This window comes from Bipolaris sorokiniana (assembly GCF_000338995.1).
Source record: "Bipolaris sorokiniana ND90Pr unplaced genomic scaffold COCSAscaffold_8, whole genome shotgun sequence".
NCBI classification, from domain to species: Eukaryota; Fungi; Ascomycota; class Dothideomycetes; order Pleosporales; family Pleosporaceae; genus Bipolaris; species Bipolaris sorokiniana.
In genome coordinates, this window is record NW_006911902.1 from 1,378,372 (window position 1) to 1,405,133 (window position 26,762).

At 48.4% G+C, this 26,762-nt stretch overlaps 9 protein-coding genes across 9 annotated transcripts; 4 read left to right on the forward strand and 5 right to left on the reverse strand.

Annotated features, from left to right (window-relative positions):
• Positions 1-159: 159 nt before the first annotated feature.
• PKS17 (polyketide synthase PKS17) lies at positions 160-7,288 on the forward strand (the record flags this gene model as incomplete). Its single annotated transcript, XM_007702674.1, has 3 exons — positions 160-254; positions 462-1,311; positions 1,406-7,288. The coding sequence occupies 3 exons, from the start codon at positions 160-162 to the stop codon at positions 7,286-7,288; spliced, it is 6,828 nt and encodes a 2,275-aa protein (XP_007700864.1).
• A 440-nt stretch (positions 7,289-7,728) lies between these two features.
• COCSADRAFT_91461 (uncharacterized protein) lies at positions 7,729-8,574 on the forward strand (the record flags this gene model as incomplete). The annotated part of the gene is made up of 1 exon (XM_007702675.1): positions 7,729-8,574. One exon carries the CDS (start codon positions 7,729-7,731, stop codon positions 8,572-8,574), a length of 846 nt encoding a protein of 281 aa, XP_007700865.1.
• Positions 8,575-11,786: 3,212 nt separating this feature from the next.
• Positions 11,787-12,730, reverse strand: COCSADRAFT_358412 (uncharacterized protein). The gene is made up of 4 exons (XM_007702676.1): positions 12,648-12,730; positions 12,460-12,560; positions 12,239-12,433; positions 11,787-12,184 (listed from the first exon to the last, which is right to left on the reverse strand). The coding sequence occupies exons 2-3, from the start codon at positions 12,475-12,477 to the stop codon at positions 12,257-12,259; spliced, it is 195 nt and encodes a 64-aa protein (XP_007700866.1). The 5' UTR covers positions 12,478-12,560; positions 12,648-12,730; the 3' UTR covers positions 11,787-12,184; positions 12,239-12,256.
• An 828-nt stretch (positions 12,731-13,558) lies between these two features.
• On the reverse strand, positions 13,559-14,625 carry COCSADRAFT_37628 (uncharacterized protein; the record flags this gene model as incomplete). The annotated part of the gene is made up of 3 exons (XM_007702283.1): positions 13,559-13,903; positions 14,054-14,130; positions 14,416-14,625. Coding segments are annotated over 3 exons (366 nt in total), but the record flags the coding sequence as incomplete, so codon positions are not given.
• Positions 14,626-18,063: 3,438 nt separating this feature from the next.
• On the forward strand, positions 18,064-20,005 carry COCSADRAFT_144405 (uncharacterized protein; the record flags this gene model as incomplete). The annotated part of the gene is made up of 5 exons (XM_007702677.1): positions 18,064-18,271; positions 18,326-18,617; positions 18,681-19,206; positions 19,263-19,754; positions 19,813-20,005. The coding sequence occupies 5 exons, from the start codon at positions 18,064-18,066 to the stop codon at positions 19,984-19,986; spliced, it is 1,692 nt and encodes a 563-aa protein (XP_007700867.1). The 3' UTR covers positions 19,987-20,005.
• A 21-nt stretch (positions 20,006-20,026) lies between these two features.
• Positions 20,027-20,840, reverse strand: COCSADRAFT_332617 (uncharacterized protein; the record flags this gene model as incomplete). Its single annotated transcript, XM_007702678.1, has 1 exon — positions 20,027-20,840. Exon 1 carries the CDS (start codon positions 20,759-20,761, stop codon positions 20,027-20,029), a length of 735 nt encoding a protein of 244 aa, XP_007700868.1. The 5' UTR covers positions 20,762-20,840.
• An 807-nt stretch (positions 20,841-21,647) lies between these two features.
• On the reverse strand, positions 21,648-23,010 carry COCSADRAFT_358432 (uncharacterized protein). The gene has a single exon (XM_007702679.1). It carries the CDS (start codon positions 22,837-22,839, stop codon positions 21,727-21,729), a length of 1,113 nt encoding a protein of 370 aa, XP_007700869.1. The 5' UTR covers positions 22,840-23,010; the 3' UTR covers positions 21,648-21,726.
• Positions 23,011-23,398: 388 nt separating this feature from the next.
• On the reverse strand, positions 23,399-24,481 carry COCSADRAFT_172129 (uncharacterized protein; the record flags this gene model as incomplete). Its single annotated transcript, XM_007702680.1, has 2 exons — positions 23,399-24,353; positions 24,411-24,481. 2 exons carry the CDS (start codon positions 24,479-24,481, stop codon positions 23,399-23,401), a joined length of 1,026 nt encoding a protein of 341 aa, XP_007700870.1.
• Positions 24,482-25,032: 551 nt separating this feature from the next.
• COCSADRAFT_358438 (uncharacterized protein) lies at positions 25,033-26,180 on the forward strand (the record flags this gene model as incomplete). The annotated part of the gene is made up of 3 exons (XM_007702681.1): positions 25,033-25,381; positions 25,433-25,730; positions 25,786-26,180. Exons 1-3 carry the CDS (start codon positions 25,064-25,066, stop codon positions 26,178-26,180), a joined length of 1,011 nt encoding a protein of 336 aa, XP_007700871.1. The 5' UTR covers positions 25,033-25,063.
• Positions 26,181-26,762: the final 582 nt, after the last annotated feature.

Genomic DNA, 26,762 nt, shown 5'->3' on the forward strand with positions numbered 1-26,762 from the left:
GAGGGACTTCTGAATGTAAGAATTATTTGTTGTAAAACAGAAGGGTTCTAATACAAGTATTATAGATCAAAGGTGTTGTAGTAACAACCCTGGTAACTACCCGAGTAACATTTCGTATCCACCATAACCGCCTAGTCGGACCTGCAAGGCTCCGCGGCCATGGCGCCAATGGAATCGGCATATCGCCGGGCATATACCGGATCTTGGTTTTCGCATTTTACGGCTAGTTCACCAGTGGAGAGTGGGGCGCTGGTGTGATTGTGAGAGTCCGAACAGTTACTCCGAGGGTTCATAGAGCCAAGATAGTCCGTATCGGAGACACAATTCGCGGTTTGAACCGGATTCCATCTAAATCGAACAGGCATTTGTATCAATGTTAGGATTGATGGTGGCTTGAGTGTTCGGGTGAAATGATGTATATACGTGCTATAGTGAATACTTGGAAATTGGACATCTTGTAGCACTACAAAGTCTCTGCACCACGTCAAGACGACAGTTCGAAGAGCCTCATGCCTCCGACGGTGCCTTTTTGAATCATACCCTCGTCCTATTTTCTTGTCCGCCTGGCTATCTCTGTACTTCTCCTATTATTTATCTACCCACTACATCCCGGACAAACAACAGTTTCTTGATATCCCCGTCCTGTCGTCTGTCGAACCAAATATCCTTCTACCAAACATGTCATCTGAGAAGCTCAGCACAAGTAACCCTGTGGTTGCTCTCTTTGGACCTCTTTCACCGTCCCTGTCGCAATCAAACCTTACCACACTCCGAGGCACTATTCTCTCTTCTCCACGATATGCGTGGGTTGACCAAGTACTCGCCTCATTGCCTTCGGATTACCAGTCCTTAGTCACCAAATGCCCCGAATTACACAGCAAGGCTAGCGAAGCACAAATCGTTGACTTAGCAGCGTGGTTAAAGACCGGACATTTGGCTCTGGGTGGAGAGCAGCTGCCCAACTCGATTCTCGCACCCCTTGTTGTGATTGCACAACTGGTGCAGTATGGGGCTTTTCTTGATAGCCAGAATGCTATCCAAGAGCAACCTATCGTTGAGGAGACTGTAGGGTTCTGCATTGGATTGCTGTCTGCTCTTGCTGTCTCCCTCTCCCCTCAATGTACGACCACAGAGTTTGCGCAAAACGCTGGAGTCGCCGTGCGTTTGGCGATGCTTGCTGGCTGTATTGTCGACCAACAACAGCTGCAAGATCTCAGGGGTCCTTCGAACACATTTTCCGTTGCATGGAAACGTGTCGATTCGAGAGACAACCACAAGGAGTTGGACGATATTCTTGCCAAGTTTCCAGATGTAAGTCTTCTATGCTCCTTTCGTAATGGAATCTCGTCATTCCCTTTGCCTCTGTTCGATCAATGTTCTCATTCTAACATATTACTCTTCGAAGGCCTACATCTCCGTAGCATATGATACAACACGTGTATCACTCACATCGAATGCTTCGATCTTGGAGCCACTCCAACGCGCCCTGCAAGACGCCGGTTTTGCCGTTACAGAACTTGGACTTTCAGGTCGTTTCCATAGCACACCCGACCACAACGGTGTGTTCGACTCTATCGTCGAGTTTTGCGACAAGAGTCCCAAGTTTTCGTTTCCAGGTAGCACATCTGCGTTAAAGATCCCAACAAGGATTGACAGTGACGATGCCATACTCAAGGACCAAACGAGCATTCACAAGACTGCGCTTCAGTCTATTCTATTACACAGGTGCGAATGGTACAAGATTGTTTCCGAACTCAAATCGTCCTACCTCTCCACCTCCACCTCCTTCGTTGCTTTCGGCGAACGTTGCATGCCAGCAAGTCTCCTTAGCGGGTTTTCTGGACGCGTCACATATTTCGATGACCCAACTACGCCAGCATTAAGAGTGAATCCGAACGATGTTGCTGTTATTGGTGTGGCCATCAACGTCGCCGGTGCCTCCTCTGCCACTGAATTCTGGGATCTCCTCGCATCTGGAAAATCACAGCATCAACTGGTAACGGACGACAAGTTCACATTCGAGACAACTTTCCGCGAGAATGATCCTAAGAGAAAGTGGTATGGTAACTTCATCGATGGAGTAGAAGACTTTGACCACAAGTTCTTCAAGAAGACGCCAAGAGAAAGTACCGGCATGGACCCTCAGCAGAGGTTGTTGCTTCAGTGTGCTTATCAAGCCGTTGAGATGTCAGGCTACTTCAACGACAACAAGCAGCAGGCTAATGCTAATGCCAATGGCCCTGACCCGAAAAACATTGGCTGTTACATTGGCATGTGCGGTAACGACTACGTGGCGAACACCTCGCACCATGCACCCAATGCTTTCACAGCGACCGGAACCCTTCGTTCGTTTGTTGCTGGAAAGCTTTCGCATTACTTCGGATGGCTCGGCCCCTCACTTACGCTTGACACTGCATGCTCTGCATCTGCGGTCGCTATTCACACAGCATGCCGTGCCATCCTATCTGGAGAGGTCACTGCTGCATTAGCTGGTGGCACAAATACCATCAGTGAGCCAGGCGTCTACCAGAACCTTGCCGGTGCATCTTTCCTCAGCACAACTGGTCCCTGCAAACCTTTTGATGCAAACGCCGATGGGTACTGCCGTGGTGAAGCTGTGTCTGCTGTTTTCCTCAAATCTCTTACTCAAGCTCAGAAGGACGGAGACGCAATTATTGGTGTTATTTCCGGTACTGCAGTAGCACAAAATAGCAACGACACGCCCATTGTAGTTCCTAACGCTCCTTCTCTGTCTACCCTTTTCCGATCGGTTCTTGAGACATCCAATTTGAACGCACAGGATGTGTCAGTCGTTGAAGCACATGGCACTGGTACCCCAGTTGGTGACCCAGCGGAATACGCCGCGATCCGTCGCATCTTTGGCCAAGAGAAGGACAATGGAATCAAGAGGCCTGTCCCTCTGCAGCTGGGCTCAGTAAAGGGCCTGGTTGGCCACACCGAAGGTAGCTCGGGAGCAGTGAGTCTTGTCAAAGTGCTTTGCATGTTGCACGAGGCCACCATCCCACCTCAGGCTAGTCATACAGTTATGAACCCAGCAATCTGCGCAACCAAGAGCGATGGCATTCAAATTACCTTGCAGTCAAAGCCTTGGAATGCTGACTTCAAGGCTGCTCTCATCAACAACTATGGTGCAAGTGGAAGCAATGCTTCAATGGTTGTGACCCAAGCACCTAAGTTCAGATTGAAGACCACTGCAACTGGTCAAACTGCTCAGGACGATGCAGACCTCCGATATCCGTTCTGGTTCTCCGGTCTCGATGACAGGAGTATTCGCGCCTACACAGCCAAGCTCCAAGATTATCTCAAGCAGAGACCTAATACGTCCATTGCAGATCTCGCATTCAATATCTCTCGACAGTCCAACCGCACTCTTCCCCGAGCTCGAATCTTGAGCGCGCGATCGGTTCCAGATCTTGTTGGCAAGCTTACTGAGCTAGAAAGCGCAGCCACCGCTTCGATCGATGTTCCATCAGCCCGACCCGTCATCCTGTGCTTTGGCGGCCAGCTGTGCACCACTATCAACCTCGATCGTGCAGTATATGATGGCAATGTTCTTTTGCGCCAGCACATGGACCGCTGTAATGCCATCGCTATCTCGCTTGGTATTGAGAGCATCTACCCCGCTGTCTTCCAAGCCACGCCCATCGAAGACATTGTTCTTCTCCAGACTGCCTTGTTCGCTTTGCAGTACAGCACTGCTCAGTGCTGGCTTGAATGTGGTGTGAAGCCTGTTGCTGTAATCGGACACAGCTTTGGTGAGCTTACCGCTTTGTGCGCATCCGGTGTTCTCAGCCTCAAGGACGCACTGAAGCTGATCATTGGCCGAGCTACCCTTATTAGAGACAGCTGGGGCTCCGAGAAGGGTTCCATGGTTGTTGTCGAGGGAACTGAGGAGGAGGTGTTGAAGGTATTGGAAGATGTCGACCCGAGCCTCGACGCATCAATTGCTTGTTACAACGCCCCAAGATCACACACCATCGCCGGATCTGCAAGTAGCATCGACGCCGTCGTTACAGCAATCTCAGAGAAGCATGCAAAGCTGCGATTCAAGAAGTTGGGCGTTTCCAATGCGTTCCACTCGGCTTTGGTTGCACCACTTCGACCCCAGCTCCAGCAAATCGGCACCGAACTGACCTTCAACCCTGCTATCATTCCCGTTGAAAGGTCCATCGATACTTCAAAGACATCTCCAGAGTTCGATGCCGACTTTGTCGCCGATCACCTACGAAACCCTGTGTACTTCTCACATGCCACGCATCGCCTTGCAAAGAAGTACCCATCCGCCATTTGGCTCGAGGCTGGCTCAAACGCTACAATCACATCCATGGCAAGCAAAGCGCTCGACATGCCCCCAGCTCATCACTTCCAGGCAGTGAACCTATCTGGCACGCAGGGAGTTCAACGACTGACAGATGCCACCCTTGCACTTTGGAAAGCTGGCCTCCCCATTACATACTGGGGTCACTCGAGAGCACAGACGGAACACTATGCTGCCCTTCTCTTACCACCATACCAGTTTGAGAAGAAGAAGCACTGGCTTGAGCTCAAGGCACCGCCGAAGCTTGCAGTTGCTGTCGTGGAAGACAAGGAAGAGTTGCCGACAAAGTTGTACAGCTTCGTTGGTTACCAAGACACCAAGCAGTGTTTGGCTAAATTCCGCATTAACACTATGATTTCTCTATACGAGGAAATCGTTGCAGGTCATACGATTGCTGGCGTGGCACCAATCTGCCCTGCCACCGTGCAGATAGACATTGTCATCGAAGCAGTCAAGAGTCTGTCCAAGCATCTCTCAGCTGATGGCGTCCAGCCGCAGATTCGCAGCATGACCAATATTGTTCCTGTCTGCGTTGACAAATCGCGCACCGTATGGCTCGATGTTGAAGCTCTGGACGCTAGCCGCACCAGCTGGAGCTGGAAGTGGACTTCTACTGGCCCGTCTGGTGGATTGCCTACGACCCACGTTTCTGGTGAAGTACAGTTTCGCAGTGGAAGCGACATTCATTACCAGTCCGAGTTCTGCCGGTATGAGCGTCTTGTCAGTCATCGCCGATGCATGCGGATCCTGCACTCTGAGAACCCCGACGAAGTCCTTCAAGGTCAGAGGACCATCTATCGTGTCTTCTCCCCCATTGTTAACTACTCGCCCTTGTACTTTGGCCTGCAAAAGCTTGTCGGATTGGGCAATGAATCTGCTGGTCGCGTTGTCAAGAAGCATTCAGGTGAAAGCTGGCTCGATTCTTTCCTCTCCGATGCTTTCTGTCAAGTAGCTGGCATCTGGGTTAACTGCATGGCTGAAGAGAACGACAAGGACATGTGGATTGCCAATGGCATCGAACAGTGGGTTCGTGCACCTACAATGACGGAGGCGCAAACCCGATCCATTGAAAAGTGGCACGTCTTCGGACAGCACTCACGCTCTGCAGACGGGCTTTCGATTCTATCCGATGTCTTCATCTTTGATGCTGCAACAGGAAGCCTCACTGAGGCTATCTTGGGCATTCAGTACGCCAAGGTCTCCCGAGTATCAATGGGACGACTACTCTCTCGATTGACACGCGAAGAAGCCAGAGCGGTGCAGTCACCAGCCCTCAAGAGCGTTGCTCCAGTCCTTATGACATCAGCTGATATTCCTACTCCTCCTACGCCCACGGCCGCAAGGACTGAAATCCCTCAACCGCCCACCCAGGCCACAAAGAGCGCCGCCAATGATATTATCCAGAGACTCAAGGCAATCTTGGCTGACATCTCTGGTCTCGAAATTGATGAGATCAAGAGCAATGTTGAGCTTGCAGACATTGGTGTCGATTCGCTCATGGGCATGGAGATGGCAAGGGAAATTGAGGGCGAGTTCAAGTGTACCCTGTCACAGGATGAACTTGTTCACGTCACCAACTTCCCGGAATTGCTTCATTGTCTCGAGTCTTCGCTCGGCATATCATCCAGCAGTGGTGATTCGTCTTCGTCGTCATCTTCCTCAGCCGACGAACAAGAAAGCACTGGAGGGTCTATTACGCCCTTGTCAGTCATCGAAGATGGCACTGGTTTCCCATTTGACTTTGAAATGCCTCAGTCCGCAGCTATCAAGGCCTTCAGCGAGGCGAAGATGGAAACTGACCAGCTCATGGAGAAGTTTGGTGCCCCTGGCTATCTTCAAACTATCGCACCCCAGCAAGACCAGCTTTGCGTAGCTCTAGTTGTTGAGGCATTCTCAAACCTAGACTGCGATCTCAGTGTGGCCAAGGCAGGCGAGGAGCTGCCATTCATCCCACACGCCAGTGACCAGAAGAAGTTCGCACAATACCTTTACACAGTTCTCGAAACCGCCCGCCTCGTGGACCTCGACAACGACAAGATCACTCGCACCAACGTACCAGTTCCCACAAGAGAAAGTAGCGACCTTCTTCGCGAGCTGCTCGACAAGTACCCGGAGCATGCATGCTGCAACGAGCTTGCATATTGGACGGGCTCCCATCTGGCAGGCATTCTCACGGGCAAAGAAGATGGTATCAAGCTCATCTTCGGTACCGAGCGTGGTCGTGAGCTAGTCGGAGCTGTCTATGCTGACTTCCCTCTAAACAAGCTCTACTATGCTCAGATGGGTGATTTCCTTCGTCGTCTTGCGACATCACCTTCTCGCCGCCCCGAACATGGTCCTCTTAAGATCCTTGAGATGGGAGCCGGTACTGGCGCCACGACCAACAGCTTAGTGCCGCTGCTTGCCACCTTGGGCGTCAGCATTGAGTACACTTTCACTGACTTGGCGCCTAGCTTCGTCGCTGCGGCGAGGAAGAAGTACAAGCAGTACCCCTTCATGAAATTCAGGGTCCACGACATTGAGAAGGAGCCTGCGGCCGATCTGTTGCAAAGCCAGCACGTCGTCATCGCCAGCAACGCAGTTCACGCCACACGCAGTCTTCCAGTATCCACAGCCAACATCCGTAAGATGCTCCGGCCGGACGGTGTGTTGATGCTGCTGGAGATGACCGAGCCCATGTACTGGTGCGACATTGTCTTTGGTGTTTTCGAGGGCTGGTGGCTCTTTGAGGATGGCAGGCAGCATGCTGTCGCCCCTCCTCAGACATGGGAGAATGTCCTCCACAGTGTCGGTTACGGACACGTTGACTGGAGCGATGGCAATGTCGAAGAGGTCAGATGCGAGAGGGTCATCATTGCCACAGCAGGTGGCAAGCAACTCGAGCGTTTGACTGTCCCTTCAAAGCCTGTTCAGCAAGAGGTGTGTACAATCCTGATCTCTATTGATTGACTGTCTAACTGAACTAGTAGGAATTTCGCCACGATGAAAGGAGGGCGGCGACCGACAAACTCATCGAATCGATGACCACGGGATTCGCACTGCCTGTGCAAGTAGAGCCAACTGCCGACGATACTGGTCGGACTGGGCAATGTGTTCTCATCACTGGCGCCACTGGTAGCCTTGGATCGCACATGCTCGCCCATTATGCCAACCTTTCCACCGTATCCTCGGTTATAGCTTTCAACCGGCGCAACAAATCCTCAGGCTTAGATCCCCTCGGGCGCCAGCTCGCTGCTCTCAAATCACGGGATCTCACTCTTTCTCCTTCAGCATCGGCAAAAGTTTCCGTTTTCGAAGTGGACATGACGAAACCATGCTTCAGCTTGGCACAATCCACCTACGACCACCTTGTCAAGTCCGTCACGCATATTGTCCACAATGCTTGGCCCATGAACGCCAAACAACCCTTCTCGGCTTTTCTTCCGCAATTCCGCGTTCTTCGCAGCCTGATTGACTTTGCTGCACTGATTTCCGCCAATTCTTCTTCTGATTCCAAAGTTGTCTTTCAATTCATATCTTCCATTGCGACTGTGGGACATTACCCCATACACGAGGGAACACCTCACATCCCCGAACAGCGTGTCACCATCGAGCACGTTCTCCCCAACGGTTACGGAGATGCGAAATTCGTATGCGAGCGCATGCTCGACGAAACACTTCACAAACACAGTTCCCGCTTCAGTGTCATGGCAGTGAGACTCGGCCAAGTCGCCGGGTGCTCCGCCTCAGGCTACTGGAACGAGAACGAACACCTGCCTTTCCTCATCAAGAGTTCCCAGACACTGAGGGCACTACCGAAGTTCGAGGGGCCAGTGAGCTGGACACCCGTCGATGCGGTAGCGGCAGTGTGTGCGGATCTTGCACTCGGCGAATCTACCGCCGGGGGCATTTATCACATCGATAATCCCGTTCGCCAGCCTTGGAGCAAGATGCTACCCCTCCTTGCTTCGGAGCTCGGCATTCCAGAGAAGAACATCATCTCGTTCAAGGAGTGGATCAAGCGTGTTCGGTCGTTTTCTCACGAGGCTACTCCCGGCAACGCAGATCTGAATCCCGCAAAGCGACTTGTTGATTTCTTAGAAGCGGATTTTACTAGAATGAGTTGTGGAGGTGTATTACTAGGTACTGAGAGGAGTCAGAAGGACTCGGCGGCCATGAGGGGTATTGGCAATGTTGGTGACGAAATTGTACGACGGTATATTGGCAGTTGGAAAGCGCGGGGGTTCCTGGCGTAAATTCGGTTTTGTAATTAATGTACTATAATACTATATATGTTATTGTGAAATCCGATTCCCTCCGTGAACTGTGATTTGTCCTGACAAGAACGGTTGGGAGAGTAAGATTTTGGTGTATGTACTACTCAGCCTTATACGAAGTCCCGGTTTGTGCGGCAGAACGTTTTGTATCTACTAAGACTTCCTTGGCCCGGCGTTGCCCGGCAAGATGTGCAAGGACCAGGAGTTCGATTCTCCTTGTCATCTTATGAAATACATAAAATTATTATGCACATACGTAATCTTACTGATCGAAATTAGATTTTGGGCGAGCTTGATTCTGCCTGTGCAGTCTGGTGATTACATGTACAGACTTTTCAAACAGTGGGCCAGTCCTTTGTAGATAGTACTGTTTTAATAATCAATTCCACAAATGGCTAAGGTAGGAAGCGCGTTACTAATGCAAGTTGTAGGTTCTACCTGCCTGGATCTTCCTAGCAATTTCTATTTCCGGATAGAATAGAAATTCCTCGAAATTAAACAGTCAATTTAACAGATGATTATCTCAAGGCTGGATACGGTACATCCATTTACGGTCAACCTACCACGAGCAAAGACCGGCTTAGGTCATGTAGACAGAGAAATCTACATGCAGAGAGCGGCAGTTTAAGTTCCGTGTAGTCCGTTTGTAGCAAAGGCTCGCTTACGGATACGACCTGTGAGTTCCACTACTTTATTTAGTCAAAACACACTCTCGAATGCGATTTCATCCAAATCTCGATCGCTAAGTAGGATCGTAAGATAGAGAATATGAGATACGAAAAATAATTAGGTTTATCTAGAAAAGGGTGAGGTGTTAGCTCTTATGTAGACAAGACAGGTGATGATCAGAAGAGAAGTCACGTGATCATAGGATATACTGTAGTTTGATAGTCGAGAAAAAACCGGTTAGAGTAGGGATCGCGAGTACCGAGTAGCTAGTCGACTACGCATGAGCTACTATAAGATTGCACCTGTAGTGCCCATTGTAAGGGGCTGCGCTCTGGGGAGCAATCGCGAGGTATACAAGAGGTTGTATTCGATGAGGAGCTAAGCTCCCAAGCTACGTAGCTGTCTATATACAAGCTGGTTACCCGAGTAACAATCAGACCAGTAAAGTCTAGGTGCACGAGGCAGCTTCTAGGTCCTGCGGCTATCGTCTAAACGTCGTTCAGGCGGTACGCAGAGAATCCAGGTACTCAAGACAGCACCCAGGTTCTACGAGTAGGCCGAGATTCCATCGAGGAGCTATCCAAAGAGCGTTCAGCCCATTACAATACCCCCCTCCTTAGGGTAATACCGTATCGCCTCTCCAAAACCCTTCCAGGAGGCGGCCCTCGCTATCTCGTTTAGTCTCTATAAACGCTTCCCAACGATCTACTACCTCAGCGTCCTCTAATAGCTCCGCTAGTTCGAGCGTCGTTTAGTAGAACCCTTTCTACTTCACCTCGTAGTATAGCTTACGCCCTCTCCTACAGCGGCGTACCTCTTCTGCTATAATGTCCTCTACCTCCTATTCGTCTTCTCCGTCTACCTGCAGCGGCTATAGCTAATAGTTATCCTAAACCTAGTTTAGGAGAGGATTATTACTAGTGAGCTTTAATCGGTCGACATAAAAAACAGGGTGCGGTTCTAGCGGCGTATCTAGTTAAACTAAGTGGCTATCGATTACCTTAACTACTGTGTACTTAGCGTTCTTCTAGTTAAGCTTCTTAGAGCTTCGCCCTATGCTATACTACTAATTAAGCTTCAACTATACCTTATCGCCTACTTAGTAGCTCTGTGCCTCTCTCTAAGTCTTATTCGCCTATCTCTCCTATTCTTATTAAGCGACTACCATTCCTGCTTAGGCTAGTTCTACAGCTTACTATAGTTTAACCGCGATCTCTACCGCTTTCTGCTCGTCCAAAAGCTGTTCAGCTGGTTTCCGCTGTTATCTTTTATTTCCTAGCTCTAGCTACAGCGGCTCCACTTCGTGCCCGTACTAAAGAAAGAATAGTAACATGCCTATTAACGTTACGTTTCTGCTATTAATAGCGATCTAGGCCATTAGGCAGAGTCATACCCAGTCGTCCTAAGCCTAGTTCGTAAAAGATCGGATATAGGTCTCCCAGACGCTATTCATTCTTTCCGTAGCGCCATTAGTTTATAAGTAGTAGGTAGTTAATAGTCTTCGTTTAATCTTTAGAAGCTTATATAGTCTCGCCTACAGGGCGCTTATAAATTAGCTGCCTCTATTAGAGGTTATAGCATCTAGTATCTAGTAGTACGCAACTACTCGCTCGATAAACTTCTAGGCTACTATCTTAGTCTTTATATTCAGAAGAGGTACGAAGATCGCGCCCTTACTAAGCCGATCAGTAATCACTATCAGGCTAGTCATACCCTCGCTCTCTAGTAACCCTTCAATAAAATCTATAGAGATCTCCTTCCAGATCCGAGTAGGTATCAGTAGTGGCTTCAGAAGGCCTTACGTACCCTCTCTCCAGAACTTACTCCGTCCGCAGGTGTCGCAGTTTCTAACGTATCTTCAAATCAAATTAGTCATACCTAGCTAGAAGTAGTCCCTTACAAGTATCTTATAAGTTAGCTTACGCCCTAGGTAACTAGTAACTAGTAAGTCATAGGCGCTGCTAATAATTGCCGTTCGCAACTCATCATTATCTGGTACCCACTTACGCCCTCAGTAAAACAGGACTCTACCGTCTACTAAGCAGTCTTCAATTAAGCACTTTAGGCCTAAGTTCGCGGGGAAACGTCGCTCTTAGTCCTCTACTACCTTCTTCGCTCCTTAGTAGACTCAATCTTTCGTCGCCACCTTCTCCTAGAGTTCTTCTAGCTCGTTCTACTGCATTCTTTCTCCTTCCTCTAGTTCTTTGGAAGGAGACTGGTCTAAACCATCTTCAGTCAGCAGAGAAGTGTCTTCTTTCTACTAGGATTATGCCTCTAGTACGTCCGACTGGTCTTTAGTCGTGCTAGCTGTCTCTTTTTCTCTTTATAGTCTCGCGACCATCACTAAGGCTCTACCATCCGAGCCCTCCTCGGCTAACTCCTCGTAGCAGGAGTTCGTTAGCTTAAATATTTACACGAAGCGCTTCTATAGGCGCTCATTTTCTACCCTTATAGGCAGGTCCTATTCTCTTCTCAAGAGCGCGTCAGCTCTTATATTCTGCTTACCCGGCCGATACAGCAGTTCTAGGTTATACCTACTAAGTAGGAGCGACTATCTTATCTAACACTCGTTTAGCATACGGGGTTTTATAAAGTACTCTAGGTTCTTATAATCTATAATCACCTTAAACTTCTCAACTAAACGTAGTTCGGAGTCCTATTCTTCAAGGCATCGTACTACTGCGAGTAACTCCTTGTCGTAGATCTCATAGTTACACTCGTGCGCGTTATTCTTCCGCAAGAAGAATGCGCATAGTCGTAAGACTCCATCGTCGCCGTACTACAATAGCACTCCGCCTACCGCGTAGCCACTCAAATCGCACTCGAGTACTATCTCCTAATCCAGGTTAAACGCCGCCAGCGTTGGCTCTGTGACAAAGATCTCCTTTAGCTTCTTAAAGGCCGACTGCTCTTCAGCTCCCTATTAGAAAGGGACGTTACCTATAAGCCTTGTAAGAGGTGCGGCTAGCTATACAAAGTTCTTAATAAACCTTCAGTAGAAGTTCGCGAATCCTAGGAACGATCTTACTCCCTTTACTATCCTTAGCGCCTCCCACTCGCGGATTACAGCTACCTTAGCTAGATCTATACTTATCCTCTTACCCGCTTCAATAATAAACCCAAGGTACTTAGTTATCTTAACTTTAAACTCGCACTTCTTAATATCCACCTATAGCCCTACAGCTTAAAGCTTACTAAGTACCCTTCAAACATACTCTCAATGCTAGCGCAGATCGCCGTCAGTATAGATTAGCACGTCGTCTAGATAGGCTGAGTAGAAGTCATCTAGGTGCTCTCTTAAGGTCTAATTAATATATCGTTAGAAGGTGCTTAGGGAGTTCGCTATACTAAACGGAGTAACTAGCTATTCGAATAGTCCGAACCTTATTCGGAAGGCCGTCTTCCACTCATCGCCTAGTGCGACGCGGATCTTATAGAAGACCGCGATAACGTCTAACTTTATAAACTATTTAGCTTTGCTTAAGCTATTAAGCGTCTCTTAGATAAGCAGTAGTAGATATTAGTTCTTCTTAGTAATCGCATTCAGGGCTCGATAGTCGATATATAATTAGAGCTCTCCTCCCAGCTTCTTCGCGAATAGCACTAGCGTAGCGGCTGGTAAGCTACTTATACGGATAAATCCCTTCTCGAGAAGTAACGTAAGTTCTTTTTAGAGAACTAGGAGCTCTCTACGCGATATGCTATAGAAGGGTCTCTATAGCGGTTAAGCGTCCTTTAGCTCTAACTTAATCTTATAGTCCACCCCTAGCTCTTAATGCGGTAGAAGCTTTTCTGCTTACTTCAGGTTAAAGAGCTTATAGAACTTCTAGTACTACGTTAGTAGCAGCGCTCGTACGTCTACGGGCTTCTTTAGTTATAACGCTTTATTAATATCCGCGATCAACGCGGCGAAGATCTAAACGCTATTTAGAGCGCTCTTATATCGGCGAAGTAGCGCTGCGAATATAGTAGCGTTCACACATTAGACTCCTCCTTATAGGGTCCTCTCTATTAATCGCACTCAAATACCTTTCAAGTAGATAAAGATGCTCTTCTTCGCGGGGGCTATCATCACATCACGGTAATCCATCCACCCCCTTCCTAAGTAGACGTCCTCACTAGAGGACAAATCTATTACATATACATAGGCAGACTCTTCGTACCCATGCAGCTTAAACGAGAATTAGGCGACCTCGTTAATCTCCAACAGCTTACTATTCACTCTCTTAATTATTCAGGTAGGGATCTGAAAGCGCTCTAGACAGTAGCAGTAAGCGAACTTTCTATTAATTAGTGCGTAGCAGAGACATCTACAATCAATTAGTACCATAGCGTTAACTACGTGGTTCATAATCAGATCTATAGTAATTAGCGGGGGACGCATGTGCTTTCGCTGAAATTAACTCTATTCGCTACTTATCTGCTAATCCATCTTCAGAGGCTCTAAGCCGAGACTCTAGCTTAGAGCTCCTCTTTTCCCAAGTCACTGTTAGCTAGGTCCTCAGCCTCTTCTAGCTACTTCCGTTTTTCGCTCTTAGGGAGGGCTCTAGCTCTCTCAACCTAAACGTTGTTCGGATAGTTCCTAGCTAGATAACCCGGCTCTCCACAGCTATAGCAGTCCCGCGGAGGTCGTCTTAGCCTACTCATCTTCTCTCGTGCTCAATTAACTCTTAAGGGTTCCTAGTTCATCGCTTCTAGGCTATTCTCTCGCTAGGTAGCTTTTAGAGATACTTACGCGTGATTATAGGCTACGTTCTATTAGTTCCTCCTATATAGTTAGATCTGATACAGGTCGTTAAAAAGCTCAATTACCTTGTCTATATACTCCTTTAAACTCCTATTCTTAGAGATATAGAGCATTAGCTTCTAGAGTTCCTCTCTAAGTCCTTCGCTAAACATCTCACGAGCTACTACTAGACTGAACGTCTATCGGGACTCTACGCGGAGTTAATTAAACTCCAAGACGTAGTCGCGTATTAGGCGTCGTCCTTACTTTAGGTGTCGAAGCTTATTCAGAGCTCGCTGCTACTAGTAGACGTCTTAGAAGTGAGTATCTATATGCTCCCATAGTCCGGCGGTCGTTCACTCCTTATTCTTAAGCACCTAGAGAAGAAGAACCTAGTTTACCTTATTCTTCGTTTAGCTAAGCACGTATCGAACCTTCGAGTCCTCCATTAGGAACATAGCAACGTCGTATTCTAGCTTTCCTTCGTATTTAAACTTCCAGCTTAGGTAGTTCTTACGGGTCCCATCAAAACGTTCTAGGTCTGGGAACTTATTCTTATAGGCCGTTAGCTCAGTAGTTATTATTAGCAGTAGTAGTAGAGTATTAACTTCTAAGGAGGCTTCCGAGCGTTCTTCGGCTTAGTTCCGTTCAAGTGCCTCTAAACGACTAACTATCAGGCCAAGAAGTCGCATTATCTACTCTATTATCTGAACTATAGCGCTCTAGTCGCTCTTCGGTGAGCTCTTTTGCCTTAGCGGGCTCCTCTCTCCTACCACCATTAACCGTTTTACAACTGCTTTAATTGTTAGGCCAATCGCTACCTCTTTCTACCTATTCTCTCTTAGCATTTATATAATCTTACGCAGGATCTCTTCGTCCGAGACTCCTGCCTAGCTCTTAGCGGTAGCGTACGCCGCTAGCTCTTCTACGTTTAAGTTAGGAACGTTAATCTCCATTATACTGTTCTTAGGGGGGTTCTAAGAAAACTTTATCAAGTACCCCCTTATCGTCGCGTATAGCTTCTAATTATCTCTTAATCTGCTCGCGCAGTCCCAGACTGCGGTCTACTCCTCGTCGGCGAGGACTAGTAGGGCTTACCTTCGGCTGTCCTTATTACTAGCCAGAATCTAAATAGCGCTCTATCGCTGTTGCGTCGCGTCCCTAAGAAGACTCACGTCTTACCGTCTCGCTTATAGGATCCCGTCTCCGATTAAGAGTAATCGCACGGTCTATACCTCGTCTAATAGAGAATTAACAGGACTTTCTTACTATAACGTCCGCTTTTAGCTAACTATACGCTAGGCCCAAGTGGCCTTTAGGTAGTTTATTACGCGACGTTGCGCCTACGGCTCGGCTTTCCAAGACACGGTAGGGCTTCTAACAGGTCCTAGGCGACTCTTTCGCCTACTATCTCTCACAGCTAAGCTTCCTGCGAAGCTCTACTCTAGGTGTACTATCTTGCGACAGTCCACCTACTCGCTGCGCTAAGGCCTTTCGTACCTATTACAGCACCAACTCCGTGTTACTAGCTTATACTAATAGCACGTTCTAAAGCTTAGTCAGAAGACAGTCCGCCTAAGGCTTATGTCTAATTAGGATCGAATACAAAATATAAGGGGCTACGCTCTAGGGAGCAATTACGAGGTATATAAGAGGTTGTATTTAATAAGGAGCTAAGCTCCTAAGCTACGTAGCTGTCTATATACAAGCTAGTTACCCGAGTAACAATCAGACCGGTAAAGTCTAGGTGCACGAGGCAGCTTCTAGGTCCTGCGGCTGTCGTCTGAACGTCGTTTGGGCGGTGCGCAGAGAATCCGGGTGCTCGAGACAGCACCCGGGTTCTGCGAGTAGGCCGAGATTCCATCGAGGAGCTATCCAAAGGGCGTTCAGCCCGTTACACCCATTGAGACAAAGTTTGGACGATCAAAATGAGGGTCCGCCAAGAGCCAAGAGCCAAGAAATGGCATCATAAGTTTGGAATACTCGGGCCGGTATGTAGGGAGTACCCGGTTTGAACCCTTCATTTCGGAAGGTAGGGTGCGGAGACGGCAAGTATCATTGGCTAAGATGATATGCTTAACGGTGGAGATATAATGTTCGGTCTGGGATACTCGGATCCATGGCATGGAGTTGTGGGACAGGCGAATTGCCCGGTTTGTATCATGGCCCGGTTTGTATCATGGTCCGGTTTGTGTAGTCGCATCGTTTGTAGAATGGACTAATGTGTATATCAGACAACGGACTCGGCAAGATGGCAGCTACTTGAGATTATAGGCGTTGTTATCAGTCTCCGGGCCAAGCTGTGGACAGCCATTGGCGAGCCAGTGGTCGATAGCTGGGATTTCTTATCATGGAGGGGCTTGGTAGGCAGAGCATGCAAGCAGGGGAAACGATATGTACCGTGTCGCATCATGACCAGCTGGAGTGCCTGACGACCGCTCGGACTTTGAGGTTTCGTCGAGTCGACAAACATCAGCAGTTGTGGCTAGGGGTTTCCCCGCACGAGCCAGATATGACGTACCTCAGCCCTGGAGGGCGGTCTGTCAGTACAACTGGCGCAATGGATCGTGACGAGCAGGACGTCAGCCGTTGGTGTGAGAACAGGTCGCTCAGCGGGGGGCGGGATTGTCGGCGGGTCCGGTACCGAAGCTTGGTGCATGGCAGCCAAGCAGTGAAGGTCGTTAGCTTATCCACGTGGTTTTGCAAGTCACCCATGCCAAGCGCGTGGAATGCGACTCCAAGCGCCTGGCAGCGCCCACGTCAAGCTTCAATATAGCCTAGCTCAACGTCGATCGCCCTGTATTAGAAAATGCACCAGTGGGTAGCCGCTTCATGTTCTGCCGCGGGCCGATGGGAAAGTCCGGCCGGAGGGTGGAGACTGAGGTTCGACCCCTGTCGCACTGGTTCCGTGTACATAGTGCTACCGTGTACATACCGTATCCTACCTCGTACCTCTCCAACGGCAATCGCCATGTCATCCTTCCCTTACATGCTTACACCAGTAGGCCGTCTTGCTTCACCCTCCGTCTCCATCAGATGTCGGTACGCACGTATGCCCATCATCTCCAATTACAGGGCCGCGCGGCGCATTAGCATCAGACCCCTCGACACTACCGACGCACTCCCTGGCACTTTTTGCCGAGTGTTCCAGACGTCGGACCATCCATCGCATTGCTAGCCCTTCTTTCTCGCTCTCTCTATTTCCTCTTGATTCATGAAACATGTACTGTGGTACAGGGACCAGTACATAAGCATGTACTTACACTAGCTAGCTGCAGGACGCCCTAGCCCATCCTACAGGTAGTCGTGGCCTATAGCCAATCGACAGCCGCTATGAGTAGCATATCCCTCTTTGCTATACTCTGTCGAGCTATTTCGGAAACACCCAAGCCAGCCATGCTGTGCCCTTTTCGTCACATTGCGTCCAATAGCCACCATGTCCATATGCACACGTACGTCTCTGCACAGGATCCCTCAAGTAGCAGTCCCAAAACCAGCTCGCTACCATTTATGCCAAGCACCCTTCGTCCTTACTTAGTATCGCTAGTGCTCCACTTGCGTTGGCTCTCTAGTTTACGGCTCTATTCTCGCCGCCTCTCGCAATCTCTTCTAAAAGAGTACGCAAACGGCGACTAGCGGAGCAAATAAGCCGAATAATAACCTTGTACATTAGTAAAGAACAGGACCGAGACCCATCGTAAACGTCGTAACAGACGTCTGTTTGTTGCCTGCGACTAACTGCCGTCACATCCTGTCATCCTCCCTGGTTTCTTAGCTATTAGCTAAACTTCTTGGACACACTATAGGAGTCATCTTGGCCTTCTTGACGTCCAACCTGCATTATATTGTTGAACGCTACCATGGATTCACATCCCACTAGTCGATGAAAGCTTAAACATGAGCTTGTATTTCATGACCCTTCTGCCCGTCTGATCAAGTAGCTGCCCACGTTGCCTACTTACATACGCTCCATATACTTACAACTCACACCACGCGATCCAAGCAGCCAAGTCGTACATTGTCTTTGCATTTGTATTTTGATAAGTAACAAGGGAACAAGATACCCCTCTACCATGGCTTCAACGCCTACTACCACCCAACGGTCACGTCAACTGCCTGGTTTGGCCTGCGATGAGTGCCGCAGACGAAAGCTTCGATGCGATAGAGTTCAGCCACAATGTGGCGTTTGTCGCGATTCTGCCACTACCTGTGCAACTACCACCACGCGCCAGCCTCGTGGTCCGAAAAGAGGGCATCTTCGCGCCCTCCAGTCTCGAATAGGTAATATTTGGGTCGCACGTCCACATGCGCATTACGCTAACATGCTTCCAATAGTTGCCCTTGAACGTCGCTTGAGCAGCGACAGAACGTCCGAGGATACCACCGACGACGATTTCACACGTCTTCCCGATGAACTGGACACTTTCGCTACCCCAGACCAACAAGCCTTCTCGGATCTTATCCCCCAAGATGCTCGCGACTTTTTCGAAAAAGAAGCGTCGAGCAGTGACTTGGCACACAATTTTGAAGTCGATTCCGTTTTTTCCCAGCTGAACTCGGCCATGGCACTTCCAATCACACGACTGTCCCCAGTCGACTTTATTTCCGAGCCCATGCGCTCCGACCTGTACGTTTTGATCGCTGCCTAGTCAAAAACTCCAGCTTTCGCTAATCATAATGCCCATTGCAGAAGCCATCTCTACTTCGACCGCTTTCACAGTTTCTTCCCCGTTCTCAACAAGCGTCACTACTTTGTACGAGCCCGGAGATCGCATTATGAGCAAGAGGATGAGGCCTTTTACTGTCTGCAGCATGCCATGTGGACCCTCGCAGTCTCCACTTCGAGTCAGTTCCAACACATCCAGGACGACTTGTACGCACACACACACCGTATGATTGAGAACCTTGAACAGCGATATCTCAACGCCGAGTGCATGCGATTAGAGCAGGTGCAGGCGCGGGCTTTGCTTACCATCTATGAATTCATGCGCGTGGGTTATAGAAAAGCATGGATGAGTGCAGGCAAGTGCTTCCGCTTCGCTATGCTCATGAAACTCCACAACATCGACGGACGTGACGGTGTTGCATCGTTGTTACTCCAAAACCTCACTTTTGTCGAAATCGAAGAGCGAAGGAGAACGTTTTGGATGGCTTATACCATTGATCGAATCATTAGCTTACTGGACCGGCTACCGGTTACGTTTGATCAGCATACTGTAAGTCGATCTCCCGCCCTCACGCAAGCGAACGCTTATTCTAACCCGAATCAAAGATCCTCACCCGGCTGCCCTGCCCTGAAAAGGAATTCCAGTCCGATGAGCCCACCGTCATGGATTTCCTACCTAGCCCGCTACTGGTGTCCGAATCCAGAATACCATCCACTTTCACAGATTCGATCCAACTCATCGCGATATGCGGACAGTTGTTGTCGCATCAGCAGCAAGGCGTTGTCGAGCATGCGCAAGGCTTGATCTCACTTGGGTTCTGGGATAGGCAACAACAACTGGATGCAAGACTGGAACAAGCTATTCAGGGCATGGCTCTCGACGACCCATATGCGTTGATCTTCCAAGATCCAATGGCGTACTTTACAGTGCTGGCCGCCCAGGCATCTAGCCTCATGCTATTCAAATCTAGTCAGATAGCGCCATGGGGCGCAAATGAAGGCAGTGATGTCGTTGCCGAATGCGAAAAGCGAGCCATGGCGGCCGCACACCAAATGATCATGATGTCCAAGGCTTTGGTTGAACTCAGCTACTTCAAGGTAAAAACAACTCCAATTTGTTTTGAATATCCAACTTTGTTGCTAACTAACGCCTAAGATCCATCCATTTACTCCAGTCCTTCTCCACTTCTGTGGAGACTTCCTCATTTCCAACCATCACCTAGATCCCACCTTCGAAATGCGCCTAACGCTACAAACTGTGCTACAAGCCCTGAGCCCAGTAAACGTCATCGCACAAGAATGTGTAGATAGACTAAGGATAGTTGACTAAATAGAATATGAACGTTGACACACAACTTGTTTCTCCATCTCTAACTTGCAACCTTCTCGGGCTCCGCAGGCGGAGCGGCAGCAGAGCCAGCAGGTAGAGGCTCGTTGATCTCAGCAAAGTTTCCGAGAGTAGCATCTTCCTCGGGTCTCTTGCTGCCTGGCGGTCCCTTGAACAGAATAATAACCTCCTCAAAGTACTTGTTCGTCTTGGCAAAGTACTTGTCGGCCTCCTCCTTGCCCTCGCCGACGAGCTTGCCCTCGAGAGCAGTCTGGAAGGTCTTGAAGAGGAAGAAGTGCCTCTCGATACCGGTGCCAACGTTCCAGGCCATGGTGGGCGTTTCCAAGTGCCTAATGGCGACGAAGCTGTAGAGCAAGTGCGTCATGCCCCAGTCGACATTCTTGATTTCCTTTCCGATGAGGACCGACTCGGCTTCGCTGAAACCGCGGCGATGGCGGAGGACGAGTTGCTTTGCGCGGAAAAGAGATGCGGCCATGATGTCGAGGGCGCAGTGGAAAGTGAAATCGGCCTCGGGGTCCTGAGTCCGCTGCCACTCGTCGGTTGTGCCTTCGACGATACCCATCTCTAGTGTGTATTGAGCGAGTTGCTGGCACACATCTCGAATGTTCCAGCGGGGGCCGAAACGGGAGAGTTGTTGTACCGTGGCTAGTGGTGGAGGCTCATGGTGGACGGGTGCTACAGCAATCCTGCCAGTGGTGGGGTTTGGAGGAGTCTCGGGAAAGTCGTATCCGTATCCGTGAGTGCTAGTGCTAGACATGGTAGGCAGAGATAAGGTGATTCGAGATGTTGTTTGGTTGGTAATTGGGAATAGAAGATGTAAGCGTGGTTGGATACCTTCTTACATTTGCTTGCTCGGCGAATATATATATCTTACATCCGATCGGTTGAGCGGTGGACACGGAGTTTCTCAACTCGGCCGGAGTTACTCGGAGGTTCGTGGTTTTACTCAACGGAGCATGTTGGATATAATCTACGATCTGCAGCGCAAAAGCTAATGTGTATACTAGGAACGTGTGAAAACTCGCATATTTCTCGATGGCCATTGGGAATGATTTGCACATACACATCTAGTTGACCTCTTACGGACAATCAACTCTACTCGCAACGGAGTGAAGCATGGTGCCAAGCCCCCGGCAGCTTTGCACTAATTGACTGGTAGAATAAATGTTTCACTAAGGCCTTACCTAAGCAAGTTAATGCTGCCGATAGTTGGATACTCTTTCTTAGTTAGTGATGTGTGATCGCTACAATGTTGCAGATATGCATGCAACCCATGGCATCTTGAATGAGTTTTTAAGTACTTTTCACATACGGTAAGTATCTGGACACAAAATTGCACATAGTATTTGAAGCACCTGTCCATATTGAACAACCAGGTTGGTGTACCTACGACGGATTCGACCACTAGAGACTTGCTATGTGAAGCCAACAGCCGCCAATTCCTCGAAATTTCTGTCAAAGAGATCTGTAGTCCGATTTAATATCTTGATCAAATTTAAGCGTCAGTGAGCTCCATGTTGGTGGTTCTCATTTGAACGTCGAGACAATAATCTGTCATCCCGCTTTTTGATTAATAGTTGATAGCATTTATAACTGTAAGTGTCTCTCATCTAGACTTTTTATAAGCACTTGATTATGAATCGTGAAAAAAAGATACATTAATGCACATGGTCAATAAGAACGCTAGATGCAATACATGAAAGTAGTATGTGAGAAGTTGTCCTACAGCACCACAATTAACTTCTGAGCCGAAACACCCTTCTTGATGCGCTCCAATGCTTCCTGAATCTGATCCAACCCCTTGCCGACAACAAAGGGTTCAGGAGCACACTTGTATTTTCCTGCTGCCAATGCGCCAGGTAGGAAATGCTCGTATATGGCACTTCCTACCTCATTCTCCATGACATCATCTCCCCAAATGAATTTGTAGCCAATGCCCTTGACTTTGCAGTTTACCATGGTCGAAACCTTGAACCAAAGGAAACGCGCGATGAAAGTCACCATGTTCATCCCTGTGGGAGGGATCTGACTTGGCATGGGAAGAGATGCTTGTGCGATGAACTTGACTCCGGATGAAGCAGCTACAATCTTGATGCAAGCTTCCATGGATCCATCGCCGATAGCAACGCTACCAGCCAGTTCCGATCCCTTGAGTATGCCGATGATATCTTGAACCGCTGTCTCACTGTGGTAGTCGAAAATGTGGGTGGCGCCCAGGCTCTTGACGAAGTCGAAATTCTTGGGCGATGCAGTAGTGATGACTTCGTATCCAGAGGCAGTAGCAAGCTGGATAGCGTTGGCGCCAACACTTGTTGAGCCACCCCATATCAGCACAGCTTTGCCTTTCTTTTCAGACTTGAGTGAAGGCAAGTCCAGTGCTAGGTAGGTTTTCATGTACAATGCGCATGCAGCCGTCGAGATGGCGAGCGGGAGCACACATGCGTGCTCATAATCAAGGCTATCTGGTATTGGGGAAACGAGGTTTTCGCGTAGCACGACGTATTCTTGAAATGCGCCTTCGCAGGAACGGTTGCTTCGTTGGTCGATGCTCACGGCGTCACCGAGTACGCGGTCGCCGGGGTGGAAGCGAGTGACTTTGGATCCAACCTCGACGACCTCGCCTGCTACGTCGTGACCGAGGATAAAGGGATATTTTATCCAGGGCATCATGTTATCGCCCATGGCTTGCTTCATGGCCTCAACAGGGTTGATAGCGATAGCTGCCGATTTGACGACTACCTCATTCGGCCCAGGTGGTGTGTAGGGTGCTTCGCCAACATGCAACGGAAACACTTGTTTGCCCGCAAGCCAAGCGGCCCTGTTGGTAGGTGCCATTTTCGTAGTCCAGAAATCTAGGGATCACGAACGGAGAGGTGGTCCTAGTAAGACTTTGTGGATTGCAAACAAGATTTTATGATCGTATAACACAGCAAGCTATGTAGGAAAAAAGATGTGTTGGATGTGCCAACTATTTAGGCGTGTTTAGTTGCAAGACTTGACCTGACGGATGGTTCAGCAGGAGAAGTCAATTAATCTAAGAATTGAATAATGGCGAGGGCAGATGAAGGTAGAAATGAAGCAGGATGGCTACCGATCAGCGGATGGAATGCATGTACACATATGTACTTTCTGAGCAGAATGTCGCAAAATGGTACACATTCGATAGTCGGCCCGAAAGGAGCGGTAGTCCCGACTGGCGCAAGACTTACCAATTTCGTCTACAGAAACAGGCCAAGCCATTGGTCCGGAGTAATCTAACCACTTATCGGACTTCCAAGATGCACCGTCCCGGTAGTACCTGCTGATCTGGTCACCAGCTGTCCAATTGGGTCAAATGATGGACTTGTCAACATTGATTATCGCGCTTATTTTCTACATGAAAGAATAAACGTTTTCAGGATTCGAGATAATCCTTGTATGTCTTCACGGTTTCGATGACGGTGCTCTTCAAGGGAAGAAACTCTCTTCCAATGAGCGCCTTTGCCCTCGCTGCATCTACCTTGTACACGCCGCCCTCGGGATATCCAGCGATATGCCATGTGTCTTTCGCCGGCAGCCTTTCGCGGAGTTCTGGAAACTCTTCATAGATGATCTCTATTATATCCTTGATGCAAAGCTGCTCTGAAGATGTGAGGAAGATGCGTTCACTAGTAAGTTTTTCCTCTTCTATTGCTTTTACATGTGCAAGAGCAGCGTCCGTTACGTTGATCCATGTATAAAGCCCAGTAGGGAAAATCTTACCATCAAGAAGCTTACTGAAAATCTCGTTGGAAGCATTGAGTGGATCTGGTGGATAACCTGGATACCTGACCATTGGCCCAAAAATACCAGGAGGAGTGAGGGTAGTTAATGTGAAGCGAGGCTTTTCTCGATCCATAAACTCCCAAGCAGCATTCTCCGCAAACGTTTTGCTGGCACGGTATCCAGGAATCCAGCTCGAGTTATCGAGTGCCTCTTCAAGTGTGATTGGATTCCAATCCGCGACTGTGTACGTGTGCCCCGGCCAATCTCCTTTTGAAGCATCGATCAAAGCAGCCATGGACGAAACATAAACTACGCGCTTGACGGAAGGCGCTAAGCGAACTATGGAGGAGAGTAGACCAGTTGTTCCAATGATGGAAGGATCCAGTAGTTCTTTTTGGACGTCATTGCAGCTTCGCACGTTAGGACTAGCTGTGTGAACTACTGCGTCGAAGATGTGGTCGCCTTGGAAAACATAGTCGAAAGACCCGAGTTTTGCAACATCGGGCACAATAAAAAAATCGAGCTTGTCTTTTGGTAGGGTTGGATGAAGAGCCTTGATGCGGTCTACTCTTGCTTGGCTGCGAACGGTTGTAACTACGGTGTGGCTAAACCGACAGCTATCAGCATGACTTCGTGAAATATGATGGAGCAAGGGAACTTACCCGCGTTCAAGGAGATGGTTGAGAATATGAGCGGCTAGAAACCCATTTCCACCGGTAAGCAGAACATGCATTCTGCGATAGTTCGGGCTGGTATGGAATCTCGACGGGGACATCGGTGTACGAGGTTGTTGCGGTAGTACACGAATCGAAGATCAGGAGAGTAGTCTGGCATTAACTCTTTAGTTTTGTTACTTCTAACTCAAGCTACAAAGATCATAATCAGTCATAACGATACACTAATCTCATTGTTCGAGGTTCGGCACTTGACAATTGATACTCCGAAGGAGTAATAATGGATCCGCAAGCCAAGCCAAGAGTCCTGCGATTATGGATAGAGGGCAAACCTTATTAAATTCGCATTGAAACGACTGTTTCAAAAAGAACTCCGCGCATTCATTCACACGGAAATAGTGTCCTGATCTCATTTTTGTAGCACATGATACGGAGTTTCTCTCGGCCTAGTGCTCTGGCGATTTGACTTATCAGCTGCATCTCTCTTGGCCCCCATCGAGTAGTAACATAAAGACCCTTAAGCTTGTGAGTGGTGGACTAGCTCTTGTTAAATACGATAAGCACATCAATACGCTAACCTCTGTCTTCATCGTTGCCACAGCTTCATTCCCATTGCCTCATTCCGCTATATCCTCTTCAAAATGGCAGCTTCAGCCAAGATTCCAATTGTTGATCTGGCGCCATACTTCGCTGAAGACGCCTCTCCGGGAGCCAAAGAACAAGTCGTCAAAGAGGTCTGCGACGCCGCCAGAACATATGGCTTCTTCAGCATCGTTGGTCATGGCATTCCCTTCAAAGACCAAGATACCACCCTTGAATGTGCCAAGAAATTCTTTGATCTATCTGCTGAGGAGAAGAAGGCAGTTTTCATTGAAAACTGCCTGGGAATCTCAAACCGCGGCTACGAAATGTACAGAGGCCAGACTTCAGAGCCAGGCACTCTGCCTGACATGAAAGAGGTGAGGTTTACCCAGGCTGTTATTCTTAACCCTTTAACTAAACTGTTGTAGGGCTTCGTTATCGGCGCAGAGATCCCAAAAGACCACCCTGATGCTGGCACTTTCTTGACTGGCCCAAATCAGTGGCCCGATTCTCTGAAATCCGAGGATTTCGAGATGCCTCTTATGGAGTACCGCAACAAGATGGTTAAACTGGCCGAAAAGGTTCTTAGAATCCTCGCCTTGGGTCTCCCGAAAGAATGGAACTGTTCACCTGATGTTTTCGATGAGTTCTTCATCAGCCCATCGGGAAACCTGAGGTTGCTGCACTATCCGCCTCAACTCTCCACCGACCCTAAACAGCTTGGAGGTAAGAATGCACTGTGCCGTGAATAGATGTTCAAGATTAGCTAATAATTGAAAAGCCGGTGCTCACACAGACTTCGGTGGAATCACTTTCTTGCTTCAACAACCTGGCTCAAAAGGTCTTGAGGTCTTTTACCCACCCACCGGAAGCTGGGTCCCAGTTCCAGTCACTCCAGACTCGTACGTAGTTAATATTGGCGACCTTGTTCAGAAGTGGACGGCTGGTTACTATCGCAGCGCTTTGCACCGCGTTATCAACTTTGGCGAGAACCACCGTTATTCCGCTCCATTCTTCTTGAACGGTAACATGAAACTGAAGATTCAGCCTCTAAATGGGTCTGGGCAGGAGTTTGGCGTTCGTGATCATTTCATGTGGAGACTGAAGACTTCTCTTGGTGAAGAGAAGAGCAAATTCCTTGAAAAGGACTCAACGGTACAAGCGGTTGCAGCATAGTATTTTTACTACGTTCTATCACTAAATTTCGAATGAAATCTATACAATTTAGCTTGGGAGTCATTTGTTCTACTTGGCAACCATGCCAATTGAGTTTATGCATACAAGACGCGGAACTAGATCTTGACAGGACCAATAACATTACTGTGGTCAATAAAACACACTTTTACATGGACCTCTAAATTGATACAATGAATTGGCGATGAGAATACAAAATGTCGCAAAAGATATAGTTTATGGAGCTGTGTGTATCTTAGTATATAAAGATTTCGACCTCAAGCTACATAGGCTTCCCTTCTACTGTTCTAAATCATGATAGGTCCTGCATACAACTATTTTGGATCTTTCCAAATACGTAATTGTTACTCAGCTTCTACTAGTCCTGATTGTATCAGACATCTATCAAGGGAATGCTAAGAACTTGAGCATTATGAGCCTTTAAATATTTCGACTCTAATTCTCTAGCATTCTGATCTCACGGGCAATAAGCTATCAATACTGATTATAATTATAGTTTACCTCTCCTTTTCTCGCACTTACGATATATATTGAACGTGTTGAACTCGACCTCTCTTTCTACGA